Source organism: Aplidium turbinatum, chromosome 2 (assembly GCF_918807975.1).
Source record: "Aplidium turbinatum chromosome 2, kaAplTurb1.1, whole genome shotgun sequence".
In the NCBI taxonomy this organism is placed as follows: domain Eukaryota; kingdom Metazoa; phylum Chordata; class Ascidiacea; order Aplousobranchia; family Polyclinidae; genus Aplidium; species Aplidium turbinatum.
The window spans coordinates 6,910,867-6,929,099 of NC_137473.1; the positions used below are offsets into that span (position 1 = coordinate 6,910,867).

The 18,233-nt window shown below is 38.7% G+C and overlaps 1 protein-coding gene across 2 annotated transcripts; it reads left to right on the forward strand.

The window, feature by feature from the left end:
• Positions 1-1,254: 1,254 nt before the first annotated feature.
• Positions 1,255-11,426, forward strand: LOC145764937 (uncharacterized). 2 transcript variants are annotated; one of them, XM_082576642.1, is made up of 4 exons: positions 1,255-1,397; positions 3,859-3,997; positions 9,504-9,700; positions 10,882-11,426. In XM_082576642.1, the coding sequence occupies exons 1-4, from the start codon at positions 1,349-1,351 to the stop codon at positions 11,262-11,264; spliced, it is 768 nt and encodes a 255-aa protein (XP_082432768.1). In that variant the 5' UTR covers positions 1,255-1,348; the 3' UTR covers positions 11,265-11,426. The 2 variants fall into 2 exon arrangements, with proteins under 2 accessions (XP_082432768.1, XP_082432769.1); XM_082576643.1 differs by having other exon boundaries at positions 10,897-11,426.
• The last annotated feature ends 6,807 nt before the right edge of the window (positions 11,427-18,233 follow it).

The following is an 18,233-nucleotide window of genomic DNA, read 5'->3' on the forward strand; positions in this document are numbered from 1 at the left end:
ACGTTTGGATACGTTTATGTAGATGGAAAAAAATAGTTAATTTGCTGGATGGGTTGCTCTGATTGCCAACAACTTGCTGTTCTTTGCGCTACAGTGTTTACTGCATTGAGGTGGCCTCGAATTAGTTCGCTTTATTTAGTTCAGTTTTTTTTTTTTTTACTTTTGTGTTTATAGTGTTCTATCATAACAACAGAAACTTACAAGAGACCACCAAATAAGACGTTTACGTTGAACCACTTAAACTAGCCTCAAAACCATACTGTGGCCTACTGAGAAAACCAAGAGTAAAATGGAGAGAAGAAAATTCTGGTTTTCAGATTGCAACAACAGAAAATTGTAAAGTTTGGGACATTACTAAAAATGTTAAGGGCAGCGAGCGGACAATTATTGCAAAATATCCAATAACGAGATGCAGAAAAAGGGTTAGCAAGAGGCAGTTGTAAACCTGTTGCAATGGTAAAAAGTAGTTCACTGTTACGAAAACCTTTGTTTGGTGTTGATTCAAAGTCTGCTACAACACAAAAACGAAAAAAAGTTGCGTTGCTATGTCTGTAGTGTTGAAATATGCAATGGGCCTACAAGACATGGAGAGAAGGGGCAGGAAAAGAAACCTCCCCTCTCTTCCAGTTCTCAAAAATGTTCTCAAATTTAAGAGAAAACTTAAAATTATTTGGTCAATAGTTGAAAGCCGATGCATAAAGTCAGTTAGAAAGCCAACAAAACATGTAGTGCAGAATATTTATTTAGCCCACTCATATTTGAGTGTCAGTTTTATATAACAACAAAAATACTAAAATCTTTTAAGTTTATTTTATTTACAATTATATGATGTTGATTTAGGCAGCATAAAGTGTGAAAATATTTCCGGACGGATTTTAAAATTGCTGTGCTGTGTCAATGTACAGCGAAATGACCAGTCTTGGATACGTATTTGCTTTCAACTGAAAACTTCGGTATTATCTATTTTATTGCTAATAAATGTCTGCAAAAGAATCGAGATCGGAAAGTTTCAATTTCCAGGTCCTTTTTAAAGAAAATGTTTATTAAAGGGCATACTGTGTTTTGTCTTTTTGCAGATTGTCTAACTAAAAAACATGTTCGTGTTCCTAAAAAAGAGCAGGAACAGGATTATGTAGGGTAGCCTACATGTTTGTTTATTTTATTATTGCAAAGCAGTTATCCGTCCTGATCTCAATCCGTACAAAATGTAAGTTAGCCTATACGTAATCATTATACCATTCTTTTTAGAAATAAAGGAGACTGAAAAAGGGTGAAAATACGTAAAGAAATACTTAATTTTTAAATAACAATAAACTGCTGCTGACGATTGTTCATCTGTTTCTTCTTGATGACTACAATGCTGCGTTTGCTGATACTCGTGTTTGGTCTTTCAGCAGGTAAGCTTTTGATTTCATGTAGAAAATCAATGCACATGATCGGGTAAAGGCAATCTCTAATTATTTTGAAATGCATTGAGCACAGTGTCGCTGTGCTTATGATGGGAATACGTCACCAGACAGTAGTTTCCATCAGTTTTACATTGCAGACGTTGACGTCTGCAAAAGTTGAATCAATGTTAAAATGACGAATATTGCTGTCTGGGATGTTGTAATGCACGTAATCGCAATTGTTATGGCACTAATGAAATTATGACGCATTGCAATAGCTAGCTAAAGTAGGCTACTATACTAAAACAATATAACAAGCCGAATTTTGCTTGGTGGGCTACACATCGTAACGCAAGTTGCCCTCGCCTCCGCCCAGTTGTCTGTAGCTATACTTGAAAGGTGTTTCTTGGATGATGACCGTGTTATTGAACTTGTATTACTTTGTATTTTTAGAACTAGTAGAATCAGTGTAAGATGTCAGAGCAAGTTCACAATAAATTTAATTTCCAATTGGACCTTTTTTTTTAGGTTAAAAGCTGTTTTGTAGCTAACGCCTATCTGCGGTCTGCCCATGATACAGTTTGGTATTAACTTTATCAACCAAAAATGACAAAAAACATTTCTAGAAAAGCAGTTCCGTATATTTCGTTTTGAGATTTGTTTCTATGAATTCCTGGATAAAATATGACGTACCGGTAGCTGTCACAATCAATGTGCGAGGTCTCGCGACGGGCTGCTTTGTATCTTCATCGGTTATTGTCGAACCTCTAGTAACCTTTGATTGCGAGATCTCTATTATGTAATGTATTTCCAGAACATTCATTCAGAACAAACTTGGAATGTTCTTTTGTTTTCCACGATTGCCAAATGTCGTTTGTCATGACGTCATAAGGATGTTTTATCAGTAGATCTGTGATTGCGAAATCTTTATTATGTAACGTGTTTTCTAGATCATTCTACTGCTACGTGCAGATCTAGAAGCTTCTTTAAACTTGCTTGTTTACGTTTTGTGCAACGTGACAGGACAATGAGTCCTTATGATGATGTAACATTACGTAACCTTCTCGAAGTTACGAGACCGAACAATCTTCTATCAATAGTGATGTAAATTGATGAATTATGATTATGAGTTGATTACGAGAGTTGATTATGAGTTGATTATGAGAGTTGTGTTATGAGTTGTGGATTGGTAAAAGGTGCAGAAATTATTGTTGATTGAGAGTTGAAGTTATTGAATACAAGTAGATGAAAATTGGTGCTGATATAAATTGTGTTCGAAATTAGAGTTATTTGAGAAGCCGTTCGTTAAAGTCCTTCAAGAATTTTCATTATCATTTCACCAGTAGAAATATTCGACATTTAATTGACTGCCTTTTGGTAATATCCCATTAAACTACGTCATTGAACCTATCCAAGTCTCTTTCCTGGTAAGAGATAGAAAGAAACCGTGACAGCAGTATAGACTTATACTCCCGCAACCAAGCTGAACCGAAAGTTGCAAACCGAAAAAAAAACATCACTAAATAACGAACAGTTTGCAGTGCATAGCTGATCGAAGATCGTATATCCTAAGTGTTTAGATTATCAAGTATAAAATCTTGTAATAGGCAAACCCTGTAATAGTATCAAACCCTCGTGTGTATCCAAAATAAGGTTGAAACAGTCTGTAAATGGTTTTAGAAACTATAGATTTGCATTTAAAGTAATTTCAATAATAATTTAATTCTAAATGTTTTTGTGTGAAATATAGAATTAAAACATCATACAATTAGAGTGAAATGATGATTATTGTATGACGTATGATGTTAAATGCCGTGCGGTTGCTTTTTTTTTTTCTGTCCAAAATTGAAATGCAGTAGGCATATATCATGGTGGCCTATATAAGAGGTCACCATGGCAATGGCATATATATATAGGCCTATTATGCTCAGTGAAACTTAGAGCAAAGTGTACAAGCTTATATTTAAAAAGTAGAAACTTAAACTTTTGGGTTGGAAAAAATTGGCAATAAAGCTAACAATAAAATTAACAATAAACTTTGGTAGATAGTTTGGTTTGTTTTACCACAAACATACAAAACAAAGCAACTTCAATCAGGCCCGGATTTAAGGGGGAGCAAAGGGTACAGTTGCCCCGGCCCCCTTTTGAAGGGCCCCCGACGTGGAAAAATGTGATTTTGTGTTATCATTGTTATTTTCTCTCAGCCTTTGAAGTTTCTGCAAAATGCCTCTATTTTCTTTCAAGGTTAACTTTTAGTCACAAGGTGGCGACTGATCTTGGCATAAAGGCATTAGCAACATTGTGGGTAACCTCCAAGTGAGGGCACGAAAAATTTTTTGCATGAAGGCCCCCCCCGATCTAAAAGTGCCACGGGTCCCCATCAGTTAAACCAGCTCCTGACTTAAATGGGTTTGATATATTATGGTACACAAAGAAATACAACAAATTAGTAGTAAAACTGCTATTACAGCTATCAACAAAGCTTCGGCGGAAATCAAGATCATCTGTGAAGACCATTCTGATTTCCCTGAAGGAAAGAATGTTTCTTGTGCTGGCAACGAAGTCATCAGTGTGATTGATGCATATTATGGAAGAACGAGTTGGCACAAGTAAGTTCACAAATTATTGCTTTTATAGTCACTTTAAAAAGCGTTCATGAATCTTTTTGGGCTTTATTTCCACTTTGTATACTCGCCGATGCAGACCGCAGTCGTCCATTCTGTCAGCACCATCCTCTTTCATTCCCACTGTTTTAAGGTCTGTTGTCACACAGTCTCTCCCCCTTTTTTGAGATTTATCACTTTCGATTTCTAATTTCAAAACGTCTTATTCCTCACCAGACACCTTCTTCATCCCTCCATGCGTTTCAACCACCGAAGACGTGTCTCAGATAATCCTTCAGCTCTCCGACTTGCAGTTGGTTTCTGATAATTTCATTTCTTTCTCAGTCCTGCTAGCATTTCCATTTCAGCTACTTGCTTTTTCCCTTGCCGAGTCTTCGTCAAGGTAACAGTCTGCATCCCATGCAACATCACTGGTTTTCTATTACTTAATAAAGTTTTCCATTCAGCTTTTCTGGTACCTTTCTGTCACACATTACTCTTGTTATTATTTTTCTTGATCCCTATCTCGCCTGGCATCTCGTTATCACCTCTCTGCAAAATATCTCTTTGGAAGAATAAACAAATCATTAAGGCATTGAAACTGAGCGTCGGAAATAGACAAAGATGCTAGTGGTTATAATTAAAACAGTAGAATCTTTGATTTTTGCATTGTTCCCTAAATTTTAATAGGATGCTTTCAAACAGTTTGTAGCCTAGAACTTTTTGTATGCAACTGTAGGCCTACCAGTATCAGTGCCCTTATATGCAAGACACCTGGTACACTGTTGAGTGAGAAAAAATCAAGGATGATGCAATGTTAATGGAATAAGCAAAAGCAAACATGGTCATTGGTCAAGTTGTTATGTTGCGTCACAAACTTTTCGAGAAGCACGACAATACAAAACGCTACCTTTCATCATCTTTTTATGGCGATGTGTTTGTGCATGCACTTTTCCTGTTGTGGTTCTAGGATCTCGTTCTCCAAAACATTCACACAGCCACACCCTCTGCACGAATACAAGAAAAAGTTAATTCAAATCATGTTGAGAACTAAGAACAAGATATTTTTAAAGGTTTTTGTTTGTTTGTTTGTTTATCTTTATCCTGCATTGCGGGAAAGCGGACTTGAGCGCTATGCATCGGTGTACGCCTTCCGGCATACACCTGACCCACGCTGCAGCCGACGGCAATGTCTGTTTCCGATTGTCTACTCTACTTATGACTTAAATTTGGTACTACCCATTACTCGAAATCGATCACTAGGTAGAGGCAATTATCGTAAAGTTTCTTGCCTAGAGAAACAACAGCAAGTGCGGGTGGCTGGAGTCGAAAATGCAGGCTCTCGACTGCGTGCCCAACGCGCTAACCACTCGGCCATTGCTGCCACTCGGCCAAGGTGGTTGCTTTTACATCGTCTAAGATTCAACTTTGAACAATTTTATGAATTTATAATTTGGTTGAGAGGCTACATTTTTAGTTTTTAAGCCACAACGAAACGAAAGCAAGCAACAACGCCGCATTAAGAGTGATATAAAAAAGGGGTAGTCTCACACTTATTATCAAGCTTCGGAGAATGAGAAAATAAGATTCTTATCACACGGCTTTTGGAACCAGCTCAAGTTTGATGATCAATTCCTTTCACTCAGCCGCCTTTCTTTCAGCAATTATGTCAACCTAATTTATTACACCCTGGATAGAGGTTTGGTTGGTTGGTTTTGAATCTTTGTCCTCTGACTGACAAAGCCTTGATTGGTTATTCCTCGTAGTTTCGCATGCTTGTAGAGGTTCTTGACGCAGGGCCGGTTATCGAGATTGGCAGAGTGAAGTTTTCCGATTGTTGAAGTCTTGTTGCCGGGAGATTATTCCATTCACTAGGTGCCGCTGAAAGGAGAGCAATCCTGAAATGCGTTGCTCAAGCGTACAGCCGTACACCCCGAGAGTCGAACTTGCGCCGCGTGATCTTGAGTCGGGAGCGCAACCACTGGGCTAATGGGGCAGGCTGATGACGGAGGTGAACGGTGATTTGAGCCGGGTGTCGAATCAGGCTCACATTGTCAGAAAGATTATCCCCTGCACCATCCTAGTGCAACAAGAACGATAGGAGCGGCAAAAACAACAAAACACAATATTAGGTTTATGTTTGATTGGCGAATCCTTAAAATGAGGGCAATGTGCTGTGAATGCGTGGCCGTGTGAATGCGAATTTAATCGGCCAAGTGTTTTACAATACAAACTGACACAGACGTTGGCCACTAAAACTAGCCTAGGTTATTTCATCTATAGGCTAAAAGAAACCCGCTGTGTTGAATAACACGAAAATGGCGTCTTGGACGCTTCGGAAATTTCTCGCGTGAAGCGTCGCATTTAGGCCTGTCCTTGAAGTACCTGGTGCGAGAAAATCTCAGAAGAAAATTTACGTAAGTGGGCCAGTGGCGGATTCAGAACGTAATTTATGGGTGGGCCTAAGAAGTATCTTGGTGGGCCTTCACCAACAAGGCCACGGCGGGCCAGCATACAAAAACTTAGTGTTACCGCCATCGGATCTTCTACACAAGGCCACCGCCACCGGAGCTTCTAGGTTTCGAGTTAAAAAAGTTGATTATGTCATCATAATTAGAACTGTCAATGAGTTGTCTTTCAAAAGACAAAAGTGTCAAGTTGTTAAGGCGTCCAGTCAGCATGGATGATCTCAAGCGCGTTTGGATCCTGTTTGTTGCGGAGAAAAGTCTCTCAACGCTGCAGGACGTGGAAGGCAGTGTTATGATGGTTCTTAAAACACTGTTCATGTCCGGGAAATGCCAGCAGGGCAGCTGTCCAGTAGCCTACTTCCATTAATGTAGGAAAGTTTTCCCGATCCATTTTCCGTCTAATGTGTTGAATGAATACAGCATGTTCAGTATCTGCGATTTCAATGCCATACAGTGCACACGTACCATTTAGAATATTATTTTTGCCAAAAGTGGCAGATCCAGGTGCGAAAGAGTCCGCTGCTTTCATTGATCCATACGTGCCGTCCATAAAGCGGCAGTTTAACTCCGTTATCTGCGTGTCAAAAATACAGTTTCACAGCGCCCTTAAATCCTCATTGCTCTTGACAGCCGACGTTTTTCCCAGCGGTGTGGTGACAACAGACTTGTGAAACTTCGAAGGCAGCTTGCGTTCACGAGAAGCAACCACGTCCCGGTTAGTTATCTCATGTTTTATCATCAGTTCTTCTGTCAGTTTGAGCACGTCACCAAAGTCAATCCGAATCCTCGCGGAAAGTTGCATATGTAGCTTTCAGTGTTTCAATTAGTGATATACAGTCTGTCACACAAACATATACAGTCTGTCACACACACGGTGTAAACCAGGGCTTCCCGATTGGGGGTGCTCGCACCCCCAGGGGGTGCGAGTAGCTGTTTCTAGGGGTGCGAGAATCCACCCAGGAAAAACAGCTATACCGTATATAGAGATGGATTTTTTTTAACGAGGGAGGTGGTGCTTATCTCTTAGAGCATTCTATGTTGGCCTATACAGCACAATGCACAACAACAAGAAAATACCACCCGACAAGTAACAAAAAGGCTGTGGTCCGAACGTCACGTGATTGGTGGAGGGATAATGCGATAATAATAATAATATCGATAGTAATAATAATAATGCGATAATAATATCAGCAAATTGCTCATTGTTGGCAATTTCTTATCATACGCATTGGGAAAGAACGCATTTTAAGCGAGAACGAAGTTTTTCACGTTATAGACTGTGGATTGACTTACGAAAAAGAAAGTGTCAGCTACTGGTTGAACAGATAATTTCGTAAAGGCAGGAGAAAGGTCATAGATCTTGATTAACGTCATTGTGTTCTCAGTTTGTGTTATTTCATTATTTATTCGATTTTGCATTTTGTGCTGTGGCGTAGCCAAGGGGGGGGGGGGTTGGGGGTTACAACGCCCCTTTTGGCACATGTGTGGCGTCACGATATTGAAAGTGATGCTTTCAGTCTCTTTATGCTTGAGAATGATGCTTTCAGTCTAAAAAAAAATTGCCTAATTTTAAACAAAACTGCATTAAAAGAGCGAGTTTTGGCAATACCAAACATTCAAACATCTCAGCCAGAAATTAGCAACATGAAAACATAAAGACTTAGCTTTATTTTCGAAAAATGCAGAAGAAAACATGATCTTATCCTTTTGCTATGCCACCTGATAGCACCATTTTACAGGAATATTCATACCCACATTTTTGTTTAAAATGCTCTCAGAATGCACCAAATTCAAAGTAACTTTTCAAAATTTTCTGGGGGAGACCCCCCAGCCCCCCCGCCGCTGGGTCCCGTCTTACACGAATACGCCGTCGGGCTGCGCTCGCCGGTCTTCAAAAACCCCCCTCTCAAAATTCCTGGCTACGCTGCTGATTTTGTGTGATCGTGTTATTGAAGGCTGCCCTTTTTCCTATTTATTAGCCATATAAAGGACGGTGAGCTGCTTTTCTGCGTGGTCTTCGTACATATTTTGAATTTTTTCTCAGAAACACTCTGCATCAAAACAGGGGGTGCGAGATTGGCTTCATCAATCCCAAGGGGTGTGGGGTGATAAACGAATCGGGAAGCCCTGGTGTAAACCATCAAAGACGACAATAGTGAAAGACTAACCTTTTTTCTGGGAAACATCGCTTTGTGTAAATTGTTTATGGGCTGTTAAAGTGGTATCATGGTGTGAAATAATGATGCAACAGACAATTCAGTGTCACTTGGTTGTTCAAGTTTTAAGCATTAATATGTTTTTTTCATGAATCTGATTTTGGGTGGGCCCACCACTGTCAATCTGGGTGGGCCTGTACCAATCAGGCCCACCCGGTAGATCCGCTCCTGAAGTGGGCACTTTTATGATTGCATCACGTGATGCTCCCCCCCCCCCGATTGTTCCTCGACTTGACTTGATGTCCTCTCTCATTTTTTTTTTTTAAATACAAAGAAGTGTTTGCCATGATCCTCTGCCTGTGGTGGATGCGGGCACCAAATTAAGATGTCTTGCATAACAAAAAAGCGTCAAACTGAAACGTCAATGACAAAAGAGAATTCACCACAATATTACTTGATGTATTATTTGGTTTGGTTTCCTCCGTCACTTCAGGCAGCGGCTCATTGCAAACACTTCTTTCTATTTTTGAGTTGCTTCAGTTTTACAAAGCATGGTTGAGAGAAAGTGGCTGATGTTTGAGTTTATGGCTTTTGTGTTTTGAGCAGTACGTTTAGTGCTGTATTAACTATTGATTTGGATGTTATAGTTTTATTCAAGTAATTAGTTTGTTAATCCTTACCATAAAGTTTGTTATGTGGTTACACGATCTCCAAAATACGCCATGATTTCTTCGAGTTCCAGACTCTCTGAAAGATTATATGGGCCGCGAACCAAAAGTACACCCAGCACTCTCTTGTCAACACTACTGTAGCCTATGTGGTTAATAACATAGATATTTAATGGTTAACAACCTAACTCCTAATGATTCACATTATCAAATTATTTAGTTGCATTGACTATGTGCGTTGGGACAGCATTCAAAACATTCAATGTCGTTGCAACAACTCATGCGTAAAGAATATTACTGATGCATGCCATTGCCAATCTTCCTGTCAACTCTACCCTTCTAACAATGTATTTGGTGACCCTTGCTTTGGAATTTACAAATACATCAACATCACATATACCTGTAAATCCCGCGAAGGTGAGGTTATGATTTAATGCTTTTATTTTATTTTTTGTAGTATCCCTAGAAAAGTAGAAAACCAGTCCTCCCCTTGGTGCTTTTACTTGTGTTTTCTTCGATATGTCTTTCAGACAAATTCCCCCTTTATCATTGGATTATTTGTTTTGTTTATCTTTATCCTGCATTGCGGGAAAAGCGGACTTGAGCGTTATGCATCGGTGTACGCCTTCCGACGTACACCTGACCCACGCTGCAGCCGACAGCAATGTCTGTTTCCGGTTGTTTACTTAACTTATGACTTAAATTTGGTACTACCCATTACTCGAAATCGATCACTAGGTAGAGGCAATTATCGTAAAGTTTCTTGCCCAGAGAAACAACAGCAAGTGCGGGTGGCTGGAGTCGAACATGCAAGCTCTCGACTGCGAGCCTAACGCGCTAACCACTCGGCCACGGCTGCCGGCGTTCTATTGTGCTAGCATCTTCAAGTGAAACTCAATCTTGCCACGTCTTTGTGATTATATGATAGGGTATAGTTGCTATTGGACGATATCCTAAATATTTCTTGTGGATGCACTGGCAGTTAAATCAGACTGCATAGTGGAAGTTGTGAGGGCAGGCTACTATGGTCTTTGCAGTAAATTGCAATTGAGATTGTAAATGTTGATATCCTCACTTTAACTAAGCCAGCTTTAGATTAATCTCAACAAAAACCACTTCCATCTACACAATTTTGCAGTGGATTGGATTTGGAGTTTAGTTCAGCAACTGTGCATTTTAGTTAAATTATTATATATGGCGCGTATAGTTGTGTTTGTAGAAGAAAAAAAGTAAAAACTGTCTCCATAATTTTCGACTTAGTGTAATTTATCAGTGCACCACTAAAAATATTTTACTTGCTACTGAAGTGATCAGTAGCCTACCCCTCAAATATTCCGTGTTACATACATATGCTAGTCGCTAATGTTGCCTTAACTCAGAATTTAATTTTCGAGTGGTGCATTTGGAGTCTAAGATGATGAAATTTCTCCGAGTCAGATTGGAGTGGAGTCTAGTTTCATCGAGTAGGAGTGGAGTCGGAGTCTCAAAAATCACACTTAGCTCAACACTGGTGCTAATAGCCAGATAAATTGCTTATTTCTGTATGATCTATCATCATGTGCTGCAGCCTGTAACTATGGCAATTTTAACTTTTGTAGGCTACTGTGTTTCAGAAATTATCTCTGATTCTGTTCGATACGAGTCTACCAATGCCGAAACTATCAATGGCACAACAACTTCAACAACGAAATCTTTAGAATTGTCTGCTGACATTGAATATTCAAGTACGAAATCTACAGAAATGTCCGGTGACATTGAATATTCAAGTACGAAATCTGTAGAATTGTCTGGTGACATTGAATATTCAAGTACGAAATCTACAGAAATGTCCGGTGACTTTGAACATTCAACAATTCCTTTCAAGTCTGAAACAGGCGGTTTGAGTACCGCTACAAGCGCAGGAAGCAGTGTAAAAAGTGCTAAGAAATATTTCTTCTTTGTGTTCTTTCTGTGTATTTATTGTTTTGATGTTGTAAATTAGCTGTACAAACTGAGGTCATGTATATTTGTAGGCTGCCATCAGGAATCCCTGGCTGCCATCGAAACAACTTTACAACTAAGCTGCTGAGAAACATAGCCTAAGCTTATCCATGTTGATTGCTTGATTCCTTGCGTCAATGACAAAGTTGATGATACAAATATAATAGCATTAAAAAATAATGTTTAGGCTTTTCGTAGAAGAACCACTTTTAAATGTAAGAGATACAAATCCCAGGTTAGAGAGCCAAGCAGCAGATCACAGACGTAGGAGCAAGGGGTGCAACCGCATACCTCTAAACCTTTTCATTACGTGAAAAATTGAGGCAAATTTGATAGAAAAAAAACTGGGCAAGAACATTCACTGTATGCAAAAACTTTGCAAAGATTGAACTTATTTTTGATTTTTTTGTTCAATAATGACCATAAAAACGTCTAAAAAAGTGCGACCGCACCCCACAGGATATCTAAAGAAAGGGATACAAAGACTCGCAGCGATTGCCTTATTCTCAAGACACTACAGGGGCGGTAATTTGTAGCGCGTTGTGCGCGTCTTATTTTAAATTGCAGAATTTTTTGTAGTGCAGCTCTCCTGTGATTTGTCACAACCTAATATCCGCCATTTTCAAGTTTTCGAGATAAACAACTTTTGGTGTTTATAGCTGTAAAATTAACAAGGTAAATCACTCGAAGTTGACTTTTGGAAGGCTGGAGCGGACAACCAAACAAAATTTTTAAGAATGAAATTTGAGCCAGGTTTTTGTTTGTTTATTAAAATATGGCTTATATTTAGTTTTGCCAGATAACTGGTTATAAAAAAAGTATTAGGTTTGTATGATAAAACCCAATATAGCCTATACTCTCGATGTTGACTTTAACCGCCTTATTGGCTTATTTAATGTTATGTTTTGTGTATGATAAAGCCTCATATAAGCTAACTGTTGACTTTGACCACACTATGTTGGCTTTGTAAGCCTAAATCAAACCTAAAGTAGCCTACCGGTAAGCCTCTGGATTTCTCCCAGAACTGTGTAGCCTATCATTTCATCACTGTAATCTCTAGATGACTTTGCTGATATCACAAAAGCCTGCTAGGTTAAAGGCTATCGCTGACTCAAAAATTAGTTGCTGGTAGCCTACTACTTAATAACCATGCCTTTATTTAAGGCAGAGGTGACGAACCTGCGGGCCGCATGAGGCCCGTCAAAGAGTTTTGTGAGGCCCGCAAAACGATTTGACGATCGCTCATGCATAAAAGACAAAAGACATCTCAAAGCCGATTTATGCATTCACTGGTACACTTTTCCTTTGCTATTTTCATGCCCTAAACACTAACTTTCAAGGTTTAAAGTTAGAGAGATGTAAGATGTTGTGAAATAGCCTGCTGCAATTGAAGCCCTTAGTGTAAAAAGGTGATAAGTCAAAAAAGTTGTTTTCGAGAAAAAGCCATTTGAAGTTTCATAACTTTGCAAAGTTACCCTGTTCACGCATCTGCCCAATTCCTTATATTTTTCTAATCTTTCGATAGCTGGTGATGATTAGAACTATCTTTTACATCGATATGACATCTTGGTTAAATTACTGTTTGTTTATTTGAACATAAATTGACATATCACCTTTATCCACAGTGTTTCACAAACTTTGAAAGAAGTTTTGTTTATTGAAAAACGTGATTTGTTTAAAAAACACTGCATGATACAGCAAAAGAAACCGAAGTAATATAACAGAAACTGCTTAGCAATCTTCACGATCCTCAAGACTGTCACGCTCCACCAAGCGTTCGTAGAACCAGCGGTGTTGTTCTGGGATATAAGGCATTTGTTTTTGTATATCTGCTAATTTTTTCGCAGCAATCCCTTATGAGAAATCTTGTTTCTTTTTAAGAGCTGCCATGTCAATGGTGTCCAAGAGATTCTGGCTTTTTCGTTTGTGTTGGATATCTACCGTTTTCCAAGTGGTTTCGTTGAAGCTGTATTTGTAATTAATCTTGCCAAATTCCAAAAAGCGCAAAGCGCAAACCTTCTGAATAGAGAAATCTTCCTTCTCCTCATTTTTCTTTCGCCGCACCAACCCAAGGCGTGAAGGAAGATCTTTGAAGCGGTAGAAGTTGTTTGACATATCATAAACAATGTACTTGTTTCTGTGCTTCGTGTCACGAATTATTTCCTTGTACTGGGATGGTAAATAAACAGTCTGGTGTCGTCGAAGTTGCTTCTCTATCGATCCAAAATCTCGTTCGCAGTCCATGTATGTATGTCCCACAACAGGAAATTTGTGATAAATCTCCTTGAATCTTCCAGAAAGGAGCAATTTTTGCCAGAACGTGATGGTAAAAAAGTTTTTATTCTGCCCACCACACGAATCAGACCACGCTAAAAGTTTATCACCTTTAATATCAGCTTCTAAAAAGAAGGCATGCAACGATGACAATATTTCATCAGGCCCCCGTCCACCTTCATTCTCCACCCAGGAAAACATGAAACCATTTTCCTCCACATCACCATCATCTTTCATTCGAACCATATGTATTCCCAGGTTATAAAACCAGACTTGTCGCAAATAAAAGGCAATGGACGTAGATAACTTGGGCAAAGGCATGGTTTGCTGCAGGTCAAAACACATAAAAGTCGTTCCTTTTCTGCTCCTAGCTTCTTCCCTGTCAGCTTTCATTTCAATGCCTGCTTGTTTCACATCTTCGAGATGGCTCGTTATGTTAGTGTTATCAATCATGTCACAGACACTACATGTGTCAGACTTTGGTGAACCAAAACCCAAGTTGAAGTCCTCGGAGAACACCTTGTTATAATACCCTTGCTTTACAAACATCGGATCTTTTTCTTTTTGCGGCAAGCCATTGACGTATTCTCGGTACATTTTAGCAAGGCTAAGCGTTGGTGACAAGTATTCACGATACGGGTTGTGGCTACGGCTGTAGTGTGATTGTCCACTAGGAAATTGTTTAATATGAGTTTTAATGTTCTCTTTTATTGAATCATCAATTTTGTTTGGTCTGTTAGCGTGCTTTCCTCTTCCATCGTCCTTTGGTGTAACATTGCCTTCCTTCACCTGAGCATTGATGAGATCAATTCGTTTTCTTTTAACTTGAAAAATATTCATAAGGGCACTTTTACAGATATAAACTTCCTCAGCTATGACAGTAGTTTCTTCACACCTTGTTGTGGAAACTTTCACCCTGTACCTGAAAGACATGGCATGATGTTTCTCAGCACTTTTTCTTTTTTGAACTGGAGTAAATCCTTCGATACAACCGAATAGAATTTGTTGCTGTTGATCATAAGTTTTGGAGTAAAAATCTGTGAACAGGCGCTGCCGCACATCCATGCTTATTTTTGATGAGCATTTTCTTCTGCAATTTTCGGCGCATAACTGGACATCACAAACTGCCTTTCCTTCTCCAGTAACACGCTTCTGCTTTCTTATGTTTCTTGGCCATGCTGATTGGTTACTCTTTCGCTTTCTTGATTTTTTCTTCATTGTGACATCACTGCTTTCATGCATTTCACCATAACCAATACCTGAATAATTCAAAAGATCCACTCATTGAAAATAGAAGAGAAATAAATCAGAAACATGAATACCATACATAGGCCTACCATTACTTGCGATGCCTGATTCAGCCGTGTTTAATTGAGCAGAACTAACTTGAGACGAACCTTCTGTATCACCAACCTCTGGAAGTAATAACCTTTTAAATGAAACTAAAAACACCATTTAAAAAGGTGATAAAAGGAAGACTCTTACCAATTTCCTGATTAATTTCCGTAAGCTCATCAGAATCACTAGCTTCTCTGTTCGCGTTTTCATCTAATTGATATGATGGGTCTGCAATATCATCATCACACACAGATTCATCATCACTCTCTGCGAGAGCATTGCCTATCTGTTCAAGCTCAGAATTTAGTACAACTTTACCTTGCCTGTGTGACATGCTTCAGCCTAGCAGCTTAGCTGAAAAATGAAAGGGATTTGAAATGAAGTGGTCTAACTGAAATGAAGTAGCCTAACTGAATGCAACTCAAAATCACTCAACTAAAATCTGCTGGATACCGCTTTTGGATATACTAAACCTGGAAGATTCAGCCTGGTTCTATGCTGACACGTGTTTAGCCTGCTTGACTAGGGTTGCCAGAGGTTAATATAAAAAAGAGCCCAAGTTTATGCAAAAAGTAGCCCAATTTTTTTGGGGCTTCTAAACTGGACATGCATCACTGATTATCTCAACTGCGTTTCCATTCGTGTAACCACAAAAGTTCTCGATTTCCACGCATTTTAAAATGAGCGGCAATTTGATTGAACAGCAAATTAAAAAAATGAACAGTTTTAAAATGAACAGCAAATTTGATTGATTGGAAATCCTAAGGAGTTATGTCAAACCAAATGAAGCATGGTTGTTTACCCGTTTAGCATGCAAAAAGGTGGTATGTCAGGACATATCGCCTTTTTGCTTGCCAACTTAAAAAAATGTTGTGACAAATCTCCTTTTGACTGCTCCTACTTTCTTTTATCGTCGTAGTTGACATATCATCTTTTTCCAGAAAATGGATGACCTAATGGAAGTGCCAAAAATTGAGAAATCTCAATTTTCCAAAAAAGTGACATATCACCTTTTTACACTAAGGGCTTCAATTGCTTCTGAAATTATGGCTGTCACGTGACGATATCCTGTTACGTGATTGGAGTAGATGAATATGTTAGGTTTCAGAAAATTATTCTTGCACAGATTAGAATATGTTGTGTTTTACCCACCAATTATCTCGAAAACCATACTACATTAGGGCACAAATTTTTGTCAGGAGATGCATGAAGTCTTTAAACGTAGAAAAATGCAAAAAAGTCATTTTCGACAAAATGGCGTACATCAGGTCTACCAAAATTACGGGAGAGCTGGTACAGCTAGCTACAGAAGACAGTTAGCAAATGATGCGTAGAGGCCAAGGCTAGATGTAAAGCAAGTATGCGAGTAGTGGAATTAGCAAGTAAGCTAACCATGAGCATGCAGTGAATATTCAGGCCTGATGCTAAAAGCGTAATGCAGGTTATCATGTGCGAAGCCAAACGTCACAATCATACCTAGATTTATTAAACTATTATAGACGTCAACTGTCATTTTACGATAAACACAAGCTTTTCTATTGTCAGACGTAATAAAATCCTTTGTGCCCCCTTTTTTAGATATCCCTGGCACCTCGAAACTATTTAATTACCGTAGTCAAAAATTTGGGCAAGAACTTTCAGCATGTTTCAAAAATTTTATGATTAAACTTATTTTTGATTTTGTGTTCCAACAATGATTATGCGTATGGTTTGATTTTGTAGGCTACCGGTAGCCTATACCAAATGTCAAATAAAGTGCAACCGCACCCCTAAACTATTCAATTAGGCCTACTCAAAAATTTAGCAAAGTTTGATAAAAATTTGGGCAAAAAATTTCGACATGTTTTAAAATTTTCATTAAGATTGAACTTATTTTTTGATTTTTTGCTGAAATAATCAAAATTATACCAAACTATTGGGAGCAGTGTAGAATTTTTAATCAGGTGATCTATGCTCTGTCGCAAAAAAAAATAGTGCATAAAATTTTCTTCGCATTCTCAAAAACTTAGCCCACTTCCCCTACGCCTATGCAGCATATAGGCGGCATCATGTTTTTGCTTTTAGTAAAACTTGCCAGCCTTTGACAAGGAAGAAAGTAAAGCTTGAGCTAAAAGGACAAAAAGCGTATGCCGTATGGGTTTCAAAAACGGGAAATTAAAATTGTTTCCTTGTCGATTTTATGGTCATGTTATAGTGTTAGGTAGCCACTTTAACAAGTCGAAATTCTGCCACTGAAATTGATTAGAATGAAACCGCCAACCAATCATAAGCTACGGTTTAGGTGACGTAAAAATGGCATAAAAAAAAAACTTTAAATCCAAATTACCTTGATTGGAGTGAGTGATCTTTTTAGGCAGTGTTTATTTTGCCTAAAAAGTAAAATCAACTTTTGCTATTAGACCCAATTATTTCAAAATCAGACCAAACAAATTTCAGAAATGGGTGCATGAATTTCTACAAAACATCTATCAAATATCTGATTGATCATTTGCTTTTGCATCGACCAATACTGAAATATGCTCAGTATCTTCACCCAGAGAAACGAAGTGCTCATGGTGCTACCAATGTCATCTCGAATTTGACCATTAGAGTGGCTAGTGTGATGAAGGGATGTCTTTCATCTGTTTATGACATTCTTAACTCAAAACTCAACAACAGTAGAAGAGCTTTGCGACAAGGTTAGGGACCAGTGGCTGACGTACCAGTATGAAGATGTTAAAGAGGAATGGTATAAAAAAGCACAAGTGATACTACTAATGAGTCTACAACTTCCAAAAGTCAACGTAAATATTCCTATCGGCAAGATGCCTTAAGAAAGATGTGGGTTGCTGCCGGCTGATGAGTATGAAAACCCTCAATCAAGCTACAAACGAATTGACCACTATTGGCTGAAAATTGGACAATTGCTTGACGAAAATGGTACTAAAAAATACACCCAACTTACCAATCTTGCTCTAACTGTTTGCGCATTAAGTCACGGAAATACTGCTTCTGAACGCGGCTTTTCAATAATATTCATAAGGCTTTACTTGCCAGCCATGGCTACACAATACAAGGAGATACCGTTTGCGAATTGTTAAAGAATGGACCAATAAGTTTGGAGGCACTTTAAAATTGCCTATCACACAAGCACTTCGGCAACAAGTAAAAGGAGCAAGAAGTAAATATAGGCCTATGGCTTTTTTGGAAGAAACAAAAGATTTTGAAAGAACGGAAGAGGCAGAATTGCCAAGAGCAAGAAGATGCTACAGGACTTGAAACACAAAAGCTGTCTCGTAAGGCCTTGCTGAATGATGACATTGAGAGATGCGAGATTGGGTTGAAGACTGCAGAGGAAATTAGGCTATTGAGCAAGGGA

Excerpts from the sequence above, each read along its gene's own strand:
- LOC145764937 (XM_082576642.1), top strand. The coding sequence starts at position 1,349 with ATGACTACAATGCTGCGTTTGCTGATACTCGTGTTTGGTCTTTCAGCA. Across the intron at positions 1,398-3,858 it reads CGTGTTTGGTCTTTCAGCAG|CTATCAACAAAGCTTCGGCG; the intron begins GTAAGCTTTTGA and ends CTGCTATTACAG. Across the intron at positions 9,701-10,881 it reads TACCTGTAAATCCCGCGAAG|GCTACTGTGTTTCAGAAATT; the intron begins GTGAGGTTATGA and ends TAACTTTTGTAG.